Source organism: Pongo abelii, chromosome 6 (assembly GCF_028885655.2).
Source record: "Pongo abelii isolate AG06213 chromosome 6, NHGRI_mPonAbe1-v2.0_pri, whole genome shotgun sequence".
Lineage (NCBI taxonomy): Eukaryota > Metazoa > Chordata > Mammalia > Primates > Hominidae > Pongo > Pongo abelii.
In genome coordinates this window covers 129478949-129498866 of record NC_071991.2, presented here as the reverse complement: position 1 = coordinate 129498866, position 19918 = coordinate 129478949, and the positions used below count along the sequence as shown (strand labels likewise).

General features: G+C 50.0%; 1 protein-coding gene across 2 annotated transcripts in view; it reads left to right on the top strand.

Annotated features, from left to right (window-relative positions):
- Positions 1-19918, top strand: part of PLXNA4 (plexin A4) — a 452610-nt gene that overhangs the window by 414440 nt on the left and 18252 nt on the right. For both annotated transcript variants that reach the window (XM_054559822.2, XM_024249841.3), the window contains exons 25-29: positions 2390-2549; positions 13008-13111; positions 13640-13739; positions 14938-15128; positions 16344-16513. In XM_054559822.2, the coding sequence (XP_054415797.1) occupies positions 2390-2549; positions 13008-13111; positions 13640-13739; positions 14938-15128; positions 16344-16513 (725 nt within the window). The remainder of the gene's footprint in view (positions 1-2389; positions 2550-13007; positions 13112-13639; positions 13740-14937; positions 15129-16343; positions 16514-19918) is intronic.

Sequence of the window (19918 nt, the reverse complement as noted above, 5' to 3'; positions counted from 1 at the left end):
TTTGCAGTCAGGTGTGCCTCTAGGGGTTTAGTGATTTATTGGATTGATGCTGGAGCTTGGACTGGTGTGGCCAAGGACCATGCTAGTGGGAGCACCCCAGTACCAACATCAGCAACATCTGGGTGCAGAGTGGAAGATGCCTACCTAGGAGCCCACTAGAGCACTAGGTACCCATGTGGGAGCCTGGAGCCAGGCAATGCTAGGTGCCCACCTGGTAGCCTGCCAGAGCACTAAATGCCCACCTGGGAGCCTGCCAGAGCACTAGGAGCCCGCCTGGGAACCTGTCAGAGCGCTAGATGCCCACCCGGGAGCCTGCCAGAGAGTTTGTTGCCCGCCCGGGAGCCTGCTAGAGTTGTAGATACGCACCTGGAAGCCTGCTAGAGCGCTAGATGCCCACCGGGGAATCTGGGAGCACTAGCTAGTTGCCTGGGAACCTGGAAAAATGCAGAATCTCAGGCCCCATCCCAGACCTCCTAGATCAGATTTTGTATCACAACAAAGCCCCCAAGTGCTTGTATTCACATTCGCGTTTGAGAGGCACTTCCCTGGCAGAGAAATCATGAGGCAGCTTGTTCACAAACTAGCCAAGGAGCATGGGGGAAGGGAACCTGTGGGTGGAGCTCTGGCTTGGCCAGTGGCCAGGGGCTCTGTCCTTCTGTGGGGCCACTGCTTCCACTTTAGAACGCCAACTCCTGCCCTGAAGTGCACCATGGAGTTGTTCTCCTGAGGCCATGCTGAATTCCTGCAGCAACTAGAAATGCCAGGAGATTACATTTAGGTGGCAGCCTCTGCCTCATGGGTCCCTCAGAGGAGGAAGCCCAGGGCAAGCTGTGTTGCTGTCTTGGGAAGGCTGAGCTGCCCCACCAGGGCCCAGAGGACAGGACAGCAGGGGCTGCCAGAACAGCTCAAGGGTCAGGCTTTGCTTGGCTGCTGAGCAGAGGGAAGGGGCCAGAAGACTCTTAGAAGGAGGGGAGAGCTGGGAGGAGGCACACATGGAGCGCTTGAGGCAGCAGTCTCTCCACCATTGTTTTTCAGGTTAGGGCATTTTGAGTGTGAAAGTTTGGTTTTATAGATTTCAGGGTTTTTTTTTCTTCCCCTTCTTAATGGAATAAGCATGTTCGCATTTGAGCTCATAGCAGTCTAGTTGCTAATGAAAGGCAGGTGCCCAGAGCCCAGGGTTCTGATTGCCACCACAGGGAGCAAGAAGGGGGTGGAGTGGGAGAGAGACTGCTGTCTGGCTCTGCAAACCAGATAGGACAATTGGGAAATGCTTATGGGGGCACAGAGGGAGTGAAAGTTCTGAGAAGGAGAGAGACACACAGAGGGCTCTCTGGCAGCAGGGCCCGAGGGAGAGTTCAGGAGCCCAGAAGGGGAGGGCCACTTGGCATCAGTACCCCTAGGATGCCCAGCCTCTCTGCCTTGGATCTTGTGCCCTCACTTACTCCAGTACACACAGCACCCACCCCATTCCCCTCCAGTCCACCCAGGAGCCCACACGGTGCCGTCGATGTAGAAAGAGCCCACTGTAAGAACAGCAAGAGAAGAAAAGCCTTGTTCTTTTTAAAGGAAAAGCCCAGGACTTTTTAAAGGAAAAAAAATAAAAAGATAATTTGGTGAAGCAGTTTTAACTTTTCCTACTAATTCCAAAAGGAGAAATGGAGGCCCTGAACTATGCAGTCGCCTCTTCCCCCAACACACGGGTTCAAGTTCAGGGCCAGGAAAGAATCTCAGGTGTCCTGAACCTGCATTCTTTAAAGGGCATCTTTTTATTTTTAAAGAATACATTCAGTGTCTTATAGATTTGCCAACCTCTAATCAGGTGAATGAAACCTTCATAAAAATCGAAGCTTGTGAAAACTTTGGAGAAAGAAGCCAGATTCCTATTAGTTCTGTGTGTGAGTGTGTGTCCAAGAAGGAGTGACAAGAAGGAGACAGACACACATGGATGGGCAGGGGGTTTCAGAAGTGGGCGAGGGTCTGGGTGTGCCGCTGAGACACTGCCTCCTGCATGCATGTGAGAGAGACAGCACGTGTGCATGCGTGCATTGGTGTCTGTTCTGTTGCAAATTTCCCCTCACTGCTTCCACATGCTTGGGCATTGTCCCTTTGAAAAATCAGGATTTTAATGAAGTTTGTTCTGACAGGGATTGAAGTGTGCAGTTCGCACTCCCTCAAGGACATTGAAGCCAAGGCATTGTCCTGCTTGCCTGGACAGGAAAGGGCAGTGGGCTTGGTGGGAGCACAGATGACCTGGAGCCACCCTACTCCTCCCTAGCCCATCCTGGACAGGACGAGCCATTCAGGAAGGGATCCCAGGGTGCTGCTGGGGATCTAGGAGCTTTTCCTGCTACCCCATTTCATATGCCTCCTCTCCCCACCTTTCCTTCAGGTCCTGAGCTGTGTCAGCCCGGACAATGCCAACAGCCCTGAGGTCCCAGTAAAGATCCTCAACTGTGACACCATCACTCAGGTCAAGGAGAAGATTCTGGATGCCATCTTCAAGAATGTGCCTTGCTCCCACCGGCCCAAAGCTGCAGACATGGATCTGGGTGAGTAGGCTGTCCACCCAGGGGCTGTCCTTGTGGCTGGTCCTGAACATACCTCACCTTCTCCTGTCAGCAGAGGTAGGGCTCGGGTAGAGATCGGAGGGGGATAATCATTGGCTGGAGGGAGTCAGGCATGGCTGGACCCTCCCAGGAGCCCATGGGGTTGCCTTCCTGGACTGCTTGGAATTGACCAGAGCTGGTCAGTGAACAGTTTGCAGAGAGGGGTCCACGGGCCACTTGGTAGTCTGTTGGTGATCTGCCTGGCAGGATATGCCTCTGGGGTCCTTTGAATAGCAGAGGGGTGGGAAATGAAGGAGTCATATCTGGAAAGGAGGAGATTTAAGGGCAGAGTCTGCTAGTCTGAGCTCCTGCGGCCCAAGGTCCTGCCACCGCCTTTGTTGTTGCCCGAGGCTCTTCCCTTCTGCTCAGTTCCATGCCTATAATTTTTGCTGAATACCTACAGCTTGAGGGATCTGGGTCAGTGATAGAGAATGGAGAGAAAGTATAGGGAAAATGAGATATGACAGCCTGCTGGGGAGAAGGATGACATTTTATCTGAGTGTTACATGAATATATCATCTCCCAGCCTCTATAAACAAGGCCATGCTGGTTAGGGCCACCTGTACTTAGAGCCAGTTATGGTTTGCATAAGCATTTCATAGGATGCCATCCTGGGGAAATCCTCATGGGGAGCCCCAGGATCTGAAGAGGCCAGCGGGGAAGAGAGGTGGTTCCAGCCTTGTGGGCCAGCATCAAACACACCTAGATTTGAGTCCTGGTGCCGTCAAGTCCTAGCTGTGTGACCCTGGTCAAGTAACCTTTGTATGCCTTAGTTTCCTAGCTATAAATGGAGATAATCATAGTGCCTGCCGTGTAGTAAGAATTCAGTGAGATCATGCATGTAAAAGCCTCTTTAATGCAGTGTGTGGTCCATCGTACACATTCAGTAAGTATTGGCTGCTGTCACTGATTATGAGGATAATACAAGGATACTGAGTGTGCCTGTTTGTTGATGCTGGGCATGGAGGGAGAAAAGTTGATGTGTGTATGTGCTCGTATCTGGAGATTCCTGGCAACATAGTGGTGGGAGGACCCCTCAGACGCCTCTAATCCATCCATCTGGCCTCTAAGCTGGCTTTGGCTAAGCCATCCAAGACAGACGGGCATCTGTGCTATTTTCTAGAATCCAGAGGGAATTTTCGTCGCCTCCCACTGCCTCACCCCACTCCCTCTGAATTCTGATGCCTAAAGAGTCTTTCTTAGGATCAGGAAGTTGTAGTAACTCCTCTAAATTCTCACTTCTTCATTTAACCCCATCTCCTCTCTCTTGGCTGTTGGCTGAAGGTGTTTGGCCCTGTGCTCTGAGCTTGGATATTGAGGGAGGGAGATTGGGTGAGCATGTGTCTCCCTCCACTGTGGAGGTGTCTCTGAGTATGCTGTTTCTGGGACACAGAGGAAGCCAATGTGTGATGGTGGTGGGGAGGGGTGTGGGTGTGTGCTCACATGTGTGCCCTTAGAGCCAGAACAGACCTGTGTGTCTGTGTGCATTTGATTTGCTACCATGAAGAGCCCACAGACTCATGGGGTGAGAAAACTGTTATGGCCCAGTGGGAGAGAGAACAGTTCCTGGAAGGAGGATTTTTTTTTCTTTTTCTTTTTTTTTATTTATTTATGTATTTTTATTATTTGAAAGGAGGATTTTTGTGTTTCCCATGTCCAAACAATTGAGTGGGATACTCCTTAATGGGTTTTTCCAGGGAGAATTGAGTTTGGTAACGGAACCAGCTAGCCCCCACTGTTCCTTTGTTTCATCTGTGGGCCATATAGCAGGGGGCACCTTCAGCTTTGCAGGGTCCTTAATGCAATTCAGGTGGGAGGAGAGTCCAGACAGAGTGGGGCCAAGAGGGAGAGCTGTGATAGGAGCAGGCTCCTTCATGCTGGAAGCTGAGATTGCAAAGATGTGCCAGAACACAGGAGCACCTGCATGCAGCTACGTGAAGAGATGTGTGCTTCTGTACTTAAGAATAGGTGATTTCCCATGGAGGGGCTCACAGAAGGCAGCCTCGTGAGCTTTGTCCTGAGAGTCCCTTAAATCACTCCCTTAAAAAGCCTGGGAGTGCAAGCCCAGCAAAGCAAGTCTTCTATGGGATGCAAAGCCTCCTGAAGCCAGAGTTCTAGACTATCTGGAGTGGAAACAGCAGCAGACAAAGCAGGCACAGTCGCTCCTGCCACCCGCCATGATGAAAGGAAGCCCAAGGGCAGCTCTGCAACAAGGACCTGCCCGAGGGTGGCTGGTCTCCCCAGCTAGAGGCTGAACAAGCCAGGGAAAGCCTACCCATTTCCCAGGGGAAACAGGTCTCCAGTGCTCACCATGAATGTTCAAGCTCCAGGCACCCAAACAGAGGGGATCCCTCTGCCATCACATTTGCTGCTGGGCTACACTTGGAGGAATAAGATCCCCACACCAGGGACAGATAGCAGAGAGAAACAAAGAGAGGCCTGGGGCAGTTTGAACCTCAGGGCCCCCTCTCACTGGGAAGGGGCATCACACTGAGCTGCTCAGCAACATCTCCCTGCTCAACCATGATGGGTGCTCTTCTGAGAAGTTCCCTTTTTTCCTTTTAAATCTAGAATTTGGAGCTGCCTGCAAAGCTCTAGGCTTCTTCTTACCAAAACTAGATTGCATCGCAAGAAAAATGGGGCATCCTCAGAGACCCAAATGCTTTTTCCACACTATTCAATCACAGCCCCCACAGGGAGAGAGAGGCAAGGCAAGTTGTTCCCATCATGTAGGGGAAAGTGCTTTGAAAGCCTAGGAGCAATGTACAAATGTAAGGTGTGACTATTTATGCCAAAGGGACGCATAGCACATTGGCACTCACTCAGCCCCATGTGCTGGACAGGGCCCCAAGACAGCACAGCATGCCCCCCAACTTTCTCCCTGCACCCGCTGTGCTTTCTTCTCCCACTGCTGAGGGCATCCAGCAAAGGCTGCCTTCCCTCTCCTGATGCCCAGCCCCTGGCATGGCAGGAGCACCCATCCCAGGCCAGCTCAGCAGGAAGCAAAGACATTTTGCACCACCCTGTCATTGTCCCAAGTAAATCCAGCCCAACCCTCCCCGCTCTTGCTTGGCTTTTGGCTCCTGCCTGTCATCATCACTGTGGCCCCTGGCTTTGCCTAACTGCTCACTCCTGACATGTCTATTCATTGCTCCTCAGAGCTCATCAGAGCTCTCCCACTCCTCTCCCTCTACTCCCTCGCCAGACTTGTCCAGGCATTAAGGAGCCAAGATGGGAAACCGCGTTAGTAAGGGTTCTCCAAAGAAATAGAAACAACAAGGGTTGTGTGTGTGTGTGTGCGTGTGTGTGCGTGTGTATGTCTAGAAACAGAGAGAGAGATTCATTTTAAAGTGGTCACACGATTATGAAGGCTGGCAAGTCGAAAATCTGCAGGGCTGGCTGGCAGGCTGGAGACCCAGGGAGGTGGTGACATTGCAGTTCAAGTCTGAAGGCCGTCTGCTGGCAGAATTCCCACTTTCTCAAGGGAGGTCAGTCTTTTGTTCCAGTCAGGACTTCAACTGATTGGATGGGACCCACCTACATTATGGAGAGAAATCTGCTTTATTCAAAATCCACCCTGATATAAATGTTAATTTCATAAAAAGACACCCTCACAGAAACATATCGAATAATGTGTCACCAAATATCTGGGCACTGTGGCCCAGCCAAGTTGACATGTAGAATTAACTATCCCAGGAACCACAGGGCCCACCTTCACTGCAATGTGTTGGAAGCTGGGGAAGGACAGCGACCACAGCGGAAGGAGTTGGGACTGAGGCAGAGCTCTAAGGCACAGTGCCCAGGTAGCACTCCCCCTGCTACACGTGAGGCTGTCCCCACAACCAGGTTTAAAATGTCCCCTTCCACCCACAGGTATCTGGGCAGGGTAGGTACCTGTTTGCATCACTAAACTCTTCAACAAACACGAGAAGATCCTACCCTGTGGCCAGCTCTGTGCCAGGCTTGGGGGTGCCAAGGTGCCTAGGAGATGTTCCCCACTTCTTAGCAGACTAGGAGAGACAGGACATTTTTCTATCTGAACTAAGGAGCATTTTTTCCTCCTCCCTTCACTCCTCAAGGGAAATAATTGGTGCCATTCTCTTCCCCTGCACAGATGGAGAATCTGCAGCTCAGAGAAGCACAGTGCCTGGGCCCAGGTTACACAGCAGGGAGGTGGAGAGAACTTCCATTCCCTTCACACGCAGTCTCCTCTGCGGCCCATTTCCTCTTCCCTCTGCCACTGTCCGTGACCTCCAGAGGTTCCTGTAGTTTAATGCAAATGCTCTATCAATAGCCCCCAGAACTCCACCACCCTCTGTCTTGCGGCTCAAGTCGAGCAAGCTGAAAGGATATATTTTTTCAAATAAGTAATTCCTGTAGGCAATAAAAAGATACACTATCTTCTGAGTGAAATATAAAGAGTTCACAGCAGCTGTCTCCCCAGTTTGCATTTTCCTCTGCACCTGATGGGAAGGACAGATAAAGATAATGGGATTTTTCTTTCTTTTTTATTTCACCTCCCTCTCTCCCTGGAAGGTGGAAATGTAACAAATTGGATTGTGAGTGTGTCTGTCCTTTGTGCTTGGTGCCTGGAGCAGGGCATCCGGCTGCCGGGCAGAGCTGCTGCGAGAGAGGTCAGAACTAGCAATTTTCTCTTGGTGCCATGCATATGAATGCCAGGGTCACCTTCCCTCCTTCCCACTGACACCACCTGCCTTCTAAACTCTTCTTTGACCCACCACACCGCCTGGAGCCATGCCAGAGCCCTGTGTTCCACATTCAAGAATATCTACTAAGTTCTAGCTTGTCTCTCTTAAATCAGGAAGCAGGGCTCAGCCTGCGTTTGTCTTTCGCTCACCAGGCATCCCCAAATAGCAACAACTGACCAGTGCACAGCACCTTACAGTTTACAAAGATCTAGTACCTTCAGTGCAAATAATGCACTTCTATTCAGGAACTTCTTCTTTTAAGCACCAGGTGTCATACTTGCTATCACAATAATTTAAAAAAAAAAAAAAAAAAACAGAACGTTTTTAGATGTCACCCCTCCTGCTCCCAGGTGAATTTTCTGACCTTTTTAGCAGGTACACTCTGATCTTCTCTTGGCTCTCCCAGCTCTTCTCTGGTGCCTGCTCCCGGCACTTCAGCGTGGCCAGGTGTTGAAGGTCTCAGGGCTCCCTGCCAGTTTCCTTGGGTTTCACCTGCTGACAGGCGTGCAGAGCCATAGAATCTTGTCTCCCCCTACAGCCTCCTTCTCAGCCCGGGGTTTGGAGGGTGGAGTGGGCCCTGTGCAGTGCTGGTGTGTGCTCCTAGTAAGAACCTGTTCACAGTGCCCCCAAGGTAAGAAAAGGTGGCAGGGGTGGAAGTCCAGGCATGTGGTCATGAAGGTGGTCCTGCGTGGACTGTGCAGGTCGATTTTGCTGTCTCTGCCTAGCCTGGTTAGTGGCTCCTTCCACCCTTTCCGTTCTTCAGCAGACCTTCCTGAAGCTTCCTGGGATGGGTCTGAGGAGAGATGATGATAGGAAGACTGGAAGTGGGGTTATTGCAAAGCCTGAAGGGTCCCTAGCCTGATGTAAAAGGTGCATGTGCACATGTGTGTGCATGTGCAAATGGGTGTGCATATGTGTGGGTGTGTGCATGTGTGGGTGCCCTTGGGCCCACCTGCATGTCTACACTGTGAGGGCCAGAACTACCAGGTGCTGTGCACCCTGGGGAGAGTTTGCCTCTCAGCATGGCACCTACTGGTGGGTAGGGGACTCTTCAAGAGCCAGGCCAATGGGGTCCTCTATGCCAGCATCTCCTTCCAGGTTGGCCTGTGGAGGATCTCTTTCCTCTCTATGCCTCAGCTTCCCACTGCCAATTACATGGATCTCCACACACTTGGAGGCAGGCCAGGGTCCCCCTACCTCTCCCCTTCTTAGAGACTCTGCAAGCACGACCTGGCCATCTTCTGAGCATCCCTGAAACCCACACCCCTGCCCCACTACCTTCACTTAGGTCCTCGCTGCCACTTCTGATTGGACAAAGGTGGTCATCCCGACAGGGCTCATGCCTCCTTGCCCCTCTAATAATGCTCTCCTCTCCTTATCCCCTCCCCGCTCTGTCTCTCTGGCCCCAGCTCAGCTCCAGACACCTTGGCATGGCATGCTGGATCTTTCTTAACTTAGCTCCTGACCTCCCTACACCTCTCCAGCCTCTCAACTTTCTCCTGCTCAGACTCATCGATCCCTAGAACTGCAACCTTTGGACCAGAACACCTACTCGTCCTTCACAATTTAACCTGGGCAGCCCTTTCCCACCAGCTCCCCATGGCTCCTCTTCCCTGTCTCACCCCTGCCCTGACCAGCAGGCTCTTGCACAGCCTCTCCACGCAAGGAATCTTCAAGGGCAAGGGCTTATGTTTTATTCCATTTCCTTGTTTAACTACCTGTCATGCCCAGTTGGCCATGCCCAGCACACTGGGGGCACATGGTAAGTAAGTGTTCTCTGATGAATGAGTGAGCGTGGAGCTGCAACACCTCCTGGACCTGGATTCTCACCACAGAGACTGCAGGAGATGCGTCTTGTGAGATGGGACTGTAGGTGTCCTCTTTTGTAGGAGAAGGTGTTTGTGAGGAGTCACTCTGCCCCAGGATTTGCTACAGCTCTCTCTGAGCTCAGCATCTCATAGCATTTGATGCCTGGGAGGTATTTTCCAGCTTCTCACTGTGCCCCACGGGCAGGCAAAAATGCCCAAGAGGCTCAGCCTTCACGGGAGGATGCTGGCCATTGGCTGAGCTATGACATTGCCTCTTGGCTGTCCTAATGTGGTCACCTCCTACGGAGCAAGGTAGAGACTCAAAAGAGAGATATTTTTAGTGACATTTTTTATAGGCAAGACAGAAGGAGCCCATCTGGTGAAAAGAGGGCTGGATCAAGCGCACTGGGGGACCTGGGTTCTATTTATTTTCATTACTGTTATTAAAACTAAGCACACATTGAATATGCAACAAAGCACAAAATTAGATACCGCCCTCACAGAGGGCCTCCTGAGTTTGATTCAGCCAGCCGTGCACACCGTGAGGGGACCAGGGTGCTGGCCTTCATATCTAAGGTGGCAGGGCTGTCTCATCCTCAGCTGACTCAACCTGACCTTGGGCTCTTTACTTCTGGGGTGGGGATGAGATTTTATGAGCCCAGCCATGCAGCTCAGGAGAGGGCACTGTTCCTGGGCTAGAGGGAAGCCACCTGCGATGGCCTTTAACCTTGGCTTTTCCTGGCCCCTGCTTTACTCAATAGAGCTCTATGGCTCAGATTTCTATTGAGAGAAGGTCAGGAAGTCGTGCAAGAGCACTCCAGAAAGCTGAGCGCATGCCCACTACCTGATCTTCTTGAGACATTCCATGATGAGTCTAGGGAAAAGAGAGACCATAAGTGGCCTGAAGAAGGGGTTTCAGGAAACGAAGGAGGGCAGGTAAGTATGGAAGTGAAAGTGGGTTCTGGCCAACAGGGTAAAAGTAAGGAATTTGGGCAGAGAAGAGTGACATTAAGGAGTGGCTTTCCTTGTCAGCCTACTTGAATTATTCTGCGCCAGGGAATGTGGGGCTGCCTGCCAGTTATACTCCACCCTCTCTCCTCCATTCCAGGTTCAGCTGGGTGGGCTACTTGTGATCCTTGCTTCTTTCCTGAAAGCCTCAGGGATGGAGCTGCCCACACCAGCTGCCCATCACTCTGGGCTCTCTTTCATCAGGACTAGGTTGTAGATGCTACAAAACAACAATTTCAACTACTACTTTCTTATTCTTCTTCCTCTTCCTGTTCCTCTTCCTCTTCCCCTCCTCCTCCTCCTTATTCTTCTTCCTCCTCCTCCTCCTCTTTCTCCTTTCTTCTTATTTTTACCTTTCTGATATTTCAGAAAAAAAGCACATAGCAATTTTTTTCTATCTAGGAGATAACAAAACAATAGGCTTGAGAGATCTAAAAGCAAGCTAAGTGTACTCCTTGATTCCAGCCCCCTCTCTCCATATTGGCTTTTGGGGAAACATTCCTGACTTTTTGAGATAATTCCCAAGGAGACATGACCATGTTTTACCCAGTCTTTTTGGATAGGGGCACGGAGGTAGGTGGACTCTCATTCTCATAATTTCCGAGCATGACTCAGCCAGGGTTGTTGAGTATGGCCGCCCAGGCTGTGCACTGCAAAGCTCTAAGGGGAATTGTGCATCATGGAAGAAGACCTGCCCTGGGGCCCAGAATCAGTCACCAACTATCATTGCCTAGTTGGCAAGGCCATGTGGTTTATTCATTCGGATGCTCCTGAGATGTGCTACAATTCTTGATCAGCAAGGAGTGCCCTTGCAGCTGCTAAGCTAGAGGGCTGTCTCTCCACTGGCACCTTCTCCTTCTAGTCCTAGCAAGCCCCATGGTCACTTCAGTGGAGGAGACTCCCTTGGGCCCAGCCAGAGGACTTAGTGTCCAGAGCTGAGTTCATTGCATCCCTCTCCCTACCCCAAATATGAGGAAAGCAGAATGCTGGCTCCCTTTTTTCATTGTGCCCCAAAGCTGTTCCTCCACCCCTATGTAGCCTCTGACTTACTTAACCAGGTGCCGCTCACCGTGCAAGCAGGGGAGGCTCGCTGCCGTATACTCCCCAACCCAGACTGGTGTCCACCGGCATCCAACTGCACAGCACATCAGCTGTCTGGCCAGCTAGAAGAGATTCCTCTTCCTTTGCTCCAACCACTCAAAAGTGCATGCATGCATACCTCCATAAAATAAAAAACAAAACAAAAAAAACTCAAGAAAAAAAACAACACAATAACAAGCAAAAATGCTAGTGACCAGATACCACAGTGAGGCATTTTCCCCTTTGTCCATTAGTCTAACCACCCCAGACTATAATCACCATGAGCAATCCCAGCTGTGACATCCACAGGACTAAGGGATGGATGGTCCCCAGAGACTTCTTGCTCCAGTGAGCAAGCATGTAGTCCCTATGCTTTCATTCCTTTGACCACCTGACATGACGCTAAGCTCTAAATCAGGCAGCAGGGAAGCCCCAGGGACTGGAGGCAAGGGGCTTAGATTTTAGGAGCATCTCTGCTATTCCAAAGGGCATGCCATCTGTGAAATGGGGTTGGCAGCACAGACCACAACAAATGCACAATGCAGGGAGGAATTGGTGCTTTCTGCCACAAATGTGGCTGGTCATGGACCAGCCTTGGCAGGAGGGAAACAAGGAAGAGAATCTGAACATGTGGCTCTGTGAGACATAGGAAGAAATCCCTGATGGGTCAAGCAGTGACTGCCAGGCCACTTAATCCAGCAACTAACAACACTCTGAACGAGCCCAGCATTCTTTGCACATTTCAGAAGTATCAGCATCTGAGAGGCATTGAGCAGGATCCGGGCTGCCTGGAAACCAAACGTCTGGCTTCTTGGCTGGAACACATGTTGCATTTGAATTTAAGAGGCTGTTTTTCCTTTCTGGTATATGTCCATGAGAATGGTATGTGTGCGTGCGTGAGCTCATACATGTGTGTGCTGCATGAGTTTATGTGTGTCTGACATGCACATGGATTTTCATGTGTGTACACTTCGAGATAGGAATGTGCACTTCTCCACCTACATGTGATTTGTACCAAGTATGGTGGTGGGGATTTGGTTGATGAGAAACAGCCTCCCATTTCCATGTGTGATCCATCAGTAAGCCCATGTATTGTAGGTGTTTGGGCCCATGAGAATAATATGGGGATGTAAATATATCCTTGTAACATCAAACAATTAGGTGTTGGATAGATTACAACATTGATATCATTTACATAAACTTTGCAGGGAAGGGGATGTTCATGGGCATGAGAATGGGTTTTGCTGATTTTTTCCACACTCTTTGACCCAACCTCCCTGACAAGGGTGACACACCTGCCAGTTTCACCCTGTAGGATAAACCCCTGGAACAGGTCTGGGGCTGTTCAGTGACTGAGCCTACAGCCTTGATTTCATCAGCTCTAAGAGCTTCCAATCAAGCAAACAAGTCACACTACCACAACTATGCCACTTTGCATTTGCCTCATGCTTTGTCAAAGCTTAGTGTTTTATTATGTGCCTCTTTTGTTTGGCCAAAACTTTTTGAGCACCTACTTTTTACAGATGTAGCCATTCATAGCAAGCAGATGGGCAGGGGTGGATAAGTGATGTTAGCCCCATTTTGGTCACATAGTTTGTTGGGATCAGAACCAGAACTGGAACTCAGGGCCTCTCTGTGTTGAGAGCTTTGGCACTCCATTTTCACAGGATCATGTGCTAGCACTTGCAATGGATACACCCTTGAGCTAGCACTGCATAGGTACCTACACAGGGTCCTCAGCTTCCCCACAGGAGGGGTCAGAGGGCCTCTCTGAGATGCCACCGCTCTCTTGGCAGAGTGGCGACAAGGAAGTGGGGCAAGGATGATCTTGCAGGATGAAGACATCACCACCAAGATTGAGAATGATTGGAAGCGACTGAACACGCTGGCCCACTACCAGGTGAGGGGAATGTGGAAAGGGGAGGAGCTAGCCAACTACAAGTCCCTTGCCCTGGAATAACAGGGCTAGACACCAAGCCCCTTACCAGCACTCCATGTTCCCTTAGTGATCCAGAGGAAATTGGTGTCTCCCAGCCAAGAAACCAGGAAACCCTTACCTCTTTGGAGATAGCATCCTGACATGCACACTCTCTGCAGGGCATGGGCAAAGTCCCCAAAGAAGGCCCTCCTGAGAAGTTCCTCTGGGCATTTAAGGCTGGGTCATCTTCCAGGGAAGCACTGGGATTGAGAATGCTAGGGAGGAGCTCTTGCCAGAAGTTACTCCAAGAGAAGCCACAAAATAGAACACTAGTCAGTATCCAGATCTGTGTCTTGTTTTGCTCCAAGGAAAGCTGACAGCCTCCAAAGTCCCCTAGTTCTCCAGCAAGGCACCAATTTCCCCTTAGTGCCAAGTTCATCATGATTCGTCCTTATTTCCTGGAGGGGCAGAGCTGCTGTGCCTAGGCCCTGAGAAGCTTTTTCCCTGTAGGTGCCAGATGGTTCCGTGGTGGCATTAGTGTCCAAGCAGGTGACAGCCTATAACGCAGTGAACAACTCCACCGTCTCCAGGACCTCAGCGAGTAAATATGGTAAGATCCCACCGAGTGTCCTGGGGAGTCCCAGGTGTCCTGAGCAGCTGTTGTCATGACTGAGCAGCATAGCCAGAAGGCGGGAGACTCTTGGAGCGGGGAGATAGGGCATCAGGCAGGCTGACCATCGGGGAAGAGAGCCAGGTGGGGGAAGAGGACCCTGGTTTCAGTCAGGCACTCTGATGCATAAGCAAGACCTTCATCCACGAGCAAAAGAAGTAAAGCCAACTTTCATGAATGTCTTCCAGGCTGTGTGATAGCTATTATCTCACATCATGTTCATAACAATCTAGTGAATTAAATAATTATTATTTCCCCCTATTATGCAGATTAGTACATTATAACTCAGGTGCACAGAGGCTAAATGATTTGTAAGAGTCACTGTTATTTTGCAGTGGAGTGCAGGTACAGACTAGGTGCGAGGCTCTGCAGTGGTGGGGAGAGGGTGCTGGAGGTGGAGTAGAAGCCAGAAGGAGCCCTGTTCTGCCCTATCTGTGTGCTTTGGGGCTAGTCATCTGACCACTATGAACCTTGGTTATTTATTTATTTACCAGAAGAGACTGAAAAATCTACCGATTGAACAGGATCATTCTAGATAATAAATAGATGAATACAGAGAATAGTGCCTGCACACAGTAGGACCGCCATTTCTTTTTCCTGCTCAGTACTCATTTCACAACACTTCACAAACACTGGCAGGAGTTTCAGCAAATAAACAGGAATAATTGGCACAGGCCAGAGGGGAGGACAGACGAAGGTGAGCAGGTTACCCGGCGATTACTCATCCGATCAGCGGTTATTAAGGGAGACAGGCTACCTGCTCTTAAGTATGTACTTAATTGGCTGCACAGAACACATCCTGAGACATGACTTGAGAACTCTTACAAGGAAAAGCATTAAAAAAGTACAGGCTTATATTTTTACAAATTGAATAATTAAGGGTTGACACGATGCAGAGTACAGGAAGGAGGGGGAGATCTGAGTGGGTAGAATTAGCCACAGATAGTTTCCTGGAGGTGGTGAGAAAGGCATCCCAGTTTCAGGGAATGCACCAAACCAAGGCAAGGTGACAGCACTGGCCAATGGCAGGAATAATCAGACGGTCGTTGGCTTCTGCCAGAGCAAGGGATGCACGGTAAGGTGATGGGCTAAGGCCGTGCGGCCTCACATACGTTGGGGGTGATCCTTGCCTTGGCAGAAAACATGATCCGGTACACGGGCAGCCCCGACAGCCTCCGCTCACGGACACCTATGATCACTCCTGACCTGGAGAGTGGAGTCAAGATGTGGCACCTAGTGAAGAACCACGAGCACGGAGACCAGAAGGAGGGGGACCGGGGGAGCAAGATGGTGTCTGAAATCTACCTGACCCGACTCCTGGCCACTAAGGTATCAGACTTGAGAACTGGGTGCAGGGAGCCCAGAGGCTATGGAGAGGGACTTCATCAGCCCACAGAAATGCCAGAGTAGCCAGTACCTAGCATTCATGCTGGTGCCCACTCTATTACCCACCCCAGGAGGTACTGCTGACCAGTCCCCGTACCGAACCTCAGAATCCTTCTCAATCCAGCACTCCAGGCAAACCCCACCAATACATCAGTGTTGACATGCAATCTGAAGATTTGTTTCTATCCCTTCTCCATGCCCTTCTGAAATACTGAGACTCTAACTGCCTCTTTTCACATTCCTCTGCCATGCCTTATAAAAGAATGATTTCTTCTCTGGGGTATCATCTACAATCTCAAGTGGGGGAAGCCGGGGCTCCATCAGCAACTTCCCAGGCACCATTTCTTTTCTTTTTTTTTTTTTTTTTGAGACAGGGTCTTGTTCTGTCACCCAGGCTGAAGGGCAGTGGTGCAATCTCTGCTCACTGCAACCTCCTCCTTCCAGGTTCAAACAATCCTCCTGCCTCCCAAGTAGCTAAAACTACAAGCATGCACTAACACGCCTGGCTAATTTTTTTTTTTTTTTTTTTTTTGTATTTTTAGTAGAGGTGGGGTTTCACGATGTTGGCCAGGCTGGTCTTAAACTCCTGGTCTCAAATGATCCATCTGCCTCGGCCTCCCAAAAGTTGGGATTACAGGCATGAGCTACCGTGTCTGACCCCCGGCACCATTTCTAATCCTGGTTCTGGGGACATTGCTTGCCTGCAGTGCTAGTCTTTCACTCCCGAGATTGGGCTCAGCTCTGCTCTCCGCAGAGCCAAGTGAGTCACTGTTCATTAGCCAGTGTGAGTAATGCCCAAACAAAGCCAGCAGATTGTGTTTGTCTGCTCTGACCAAGGAGTGTTCATTAGCATTTGTGAAAAGTGCTAAAATAACACCGCCAGAGGGTGTTCAACCAAACCGTGTTGTTGGCAGAGGAAGCCTTACGTAGGTCCAGTCATCAGTGTTATATCTCTTTTCCATGTGCAGGGGAAATTTAAAGCTGTTAGAGACAGATGAAATGGGAAAAAATGATTTAATGCACGGACTTACGCAATTTTACCCAAGTAGGGTGGGCTGTATACCATCCTCCCCTGCCTAGGTCTGTGAGGCAGGTTTTAAAAGCCATCCTCAGAACTACGTGAGTTGAGCTGTGTCTGGACGTATCCTGCCTCTCCAGGGCACACTGCAGAAGTTTGTGGATGACCTCTTTGAGACCATCTTCAGCACGGCACACCGTGGCTCTGCCCTGCCCCTGGCCATCAAGTACATGTTTGACTTCCTGGATGAGCAGGCTGATAAGCATGGCATTCATGACCCGCACGTCCGCCATACCTGGAAGAGCAATTGGTGAGTGAAGGGAGGGCAGGGGGCACATCGGGAGCCCTGAGCCCACCCGGAGCCCTGAGCCCACCCAGCCTCAAGTCAATGGTGGTGGGACTCTGGGCCTCCAGGAGAAGGGCTGGCCAGAGCCTGTTTTCATCAGCAGGGACTCTGAGCAGGCACATTCTCTGGTCCTCCCCATCCACTCTTCCTAGATTTTTGTGCTCACTCCCTCTCTTACTTCCCTCTAGTCATATCTGTCTGTGCATCTTTCTTTCCCATCACTTAGTCAGTTAACAAACATTTATTGAACCAGCTGAAGAAGCAAGAAATAATATGCCAAATGTCATGGCCAGGACACTCTCCCATCCAAGTACCTCCTGGGTGCCTGTGATTATGCTAGACACTGGGCTAATCAGACATGGCCCCTGCCCTCAATGAACTGACAGATGAGGGTGAGAGGCAAGGAAGTCTGCTGGTGTGGGACAAATGCTATGGAAGATGGAGGATGTGTCGTGTGCAACCAGATCTTAGAAGGGCAACGTCTAACAGTGACTTGCAAGCAGTTTTGAAACACACTTAGGAACCAGCCAGGTGAACAAAGGGCATTCCTATTCTATTCAAGCAATTGCTCTCTTCTCTTTTCTAAGCTCTGGGTGGTGAAGAGACCTGCCCTTAACCACTATGCCTTCCTTTGAGACAACAAGATTCTCCAAGTACTAATTGACATTCTAGGTGTTCTCCCCTATGATCCCCTCTCTCCTTTTAACATGGATCATCCTTCCTTTCACTTGTGAGTAATTTGTATTTCAGGTTGAAATTTCAAGATCGCACATCAGTATTCAGCACTTAGTACGGAAGCTTGCATAAAGCTGGGTCTCAATAATTATTGATAAGATGCAAAGCCAAGGTGGTCTCTGGTTGAGAGCTCTACCTGAGGCAAAGCTGGCTTATCCTTTGTCTCATCGGTTCCAGAACTGCCTCCCTGTAGCTTTTCCATGGTGCCTGTCCCAGGCTCTTCTTCCCCAGATCATTCTTCTGAGGCAGTGTGGGCCTGTTGCCCAGCACCAACAACTGCTAGGATGGGCAAGGCATTAGGGCTCAGCCAAGCACCCTGGCACCTAGCCCTGGGCCCCAAAGCAATGCACAGATGAAGGCAGAAGTCAGGCTTTGGTACCAAAACTGTATTCAATGTAGTATGCTCTGGCTCCTCATCCTCTTCACCAAGAGAAGAGACTATCCCTGCTGAATATGAAAAACCAGGCAGGAACCAAGGTTGAGACCACAGAACCGAAGCGTGGGGTTTGCTGCCATATTAACTCCTAGTGAGAGAAGACCTTCGTTCTGGGGTTCTTCCAACCTTTCTGAAATAAGACTCAAAAATCTAGTTGCTCACTCAGTGTAGCAAAACTTTGTGGTGCAATTTCTCCTTTGAAAGCTGTGCTGGGTCTGATATCTCCCAGGACCTGCCTTTAGGTAAGATGCGTTTAACTCTTCTAGACTTCTTGGCGTGACTACTGGGAGCTATTCGGTGGGGCATGTCCCCAGCCTACCAATCTGCTTCTGTTAGTGAGTCTTCCTACTTACTGCCTCCATTGAATGTTAGCAGCCTTCAGGAAATTTAAAAAAAAAAAAAAATGCTCTGCCCAGAACTTCTCTTGGTCCTAGCTGGAGAAAGTTGGGTCTTTCTAAACATTTCTACCTGCTTTTAGTGGCACATTGCAAGAATATCACCTACAATGGTATCTAAACCATTTGTTTTCACCCCATCCCTCCTGCTGGGGAAAGGCCACCTCCAGGGGTGCCATAATGTCCTTGGAGTGGAGCCAAATCTTCTTGGATGCCAGCTCTTCCAAGTACTCAGGTCTGAGCAAAGGGAATCCCAGAAAGTAGACAGTTTCCCCCAACCCTGACGACTTGATCTGTTGCTATGCTGAGCAAGACACAGTTAGTCTGGGAATTTTAAGATCTGCATATTGACTTGGAGTTAATTGTCTCTGATGGAAAAGTGATTATTTTCTTATTCCTGGCCCAAGGTGTAACCCACCCTCTCCCCACCCTCTTCTTCCACAGTTCCCCACCTCTTCTCTTTTAAATAAACCTCCTGCTCATTTAGCCTGAGTGGCTGCAATCAACCAGAGATTAGTGCCACCACTAATGTTAATAATATGCTAATATTTCATTAGGCAGGAGCCTCAGGTGGGTGCTGTGGCTTCCCTGTTTGCTGTGCCTGTCAGCAAAACTGGCTTGAGGACCGGGGAGCATAGGGGAGAAACAACCAGCAGAGCAAGTGTGGACTCCCAGAGTCCCTATCCTGGGTGTAACTTGTGGAACAACAGGAAGATGTAAACAGAGATTTCGTTAGCTGGGAAGTCATGAGTCCTCCATTCAGGGCTCTGAGCCCAGCTGTCAGGAAGGCTGGGCAGCTGGAGTGACCCCTACTTTCACCTGGGTGTCGTGGCTCTCTGAGCTTTCCTGGGTGCCATCCCATTATTTCCTATTAGGGATTGCCAGGGATGAAGCAAACACCGCCAAACATTGTCAGACCTCAATGCTGCCTGCCTGAGTCCCACCCTGCACACTTTGTAGGAACTTAATAGATCCTTGTCGACTGATTGGCAGTCTTGAACATTAGGTTTTCCTGTATTAATAGCATTTGTTATTTGTACATGCTGGCTGCTGGGAGACAGAACAAGTATAGAAATATTGTACTGGTTCTATTGAAATGATGTAATTCAAAGAGTTTAAGTTCTAACAAGCAAGCCAAACACATAATGAACATTCTAACTATTACCATCAGTGAGAACAACAACCAAAACAATAAAACATCAGGGGAAATGGCAGGAGGCAGAGGTGGGAGCAGAGGAAACAAGTAAGCAATCCCTTGCATGGTGCCTAGCCCTCTTTCCCACCTGCATCCAAGCAGGCTGGTTGGAAGCTGTAGGATTACAGCCCTCAGGGATGGCTACAGCCAAAAGGGGCAGAAGGCCCCAGGATTGGGACATTATAAGCAACAGGCTTACAATAGCAGACTGCAGGGCACACTTTTCCCTCTTTGTCTTTGTTAATGCAGATTTCCTGTCTGCAGCCCATCCTCCACCCCCTTCCTCCAGGCCTCACCCTGCTAAGAAACACACAGGGCAGGCATGGTGGCTCACGCCTTGTAATCCCAACACTTTGGGACACCGAGGTGGGCAGATCAACTGATATCAGGAGTTCAAGATCAGCCTGGCCAACATGATGAAGCCCCATCTATCCTAAAAATATAAAAATTAGCCGAGTGTGGTGATGGGGCTTGTAGTCCCAGCTACTCAGGAGACTGAGGCAGAAGAATCACTTGAACCCGGGAGGCAGAGGTTGCAATGAGCTGAGATCTCCCCACTGCACTTCAGCTTGGGTGACAGAGCAAAACTCCATCGAAAGAAAGAAAAA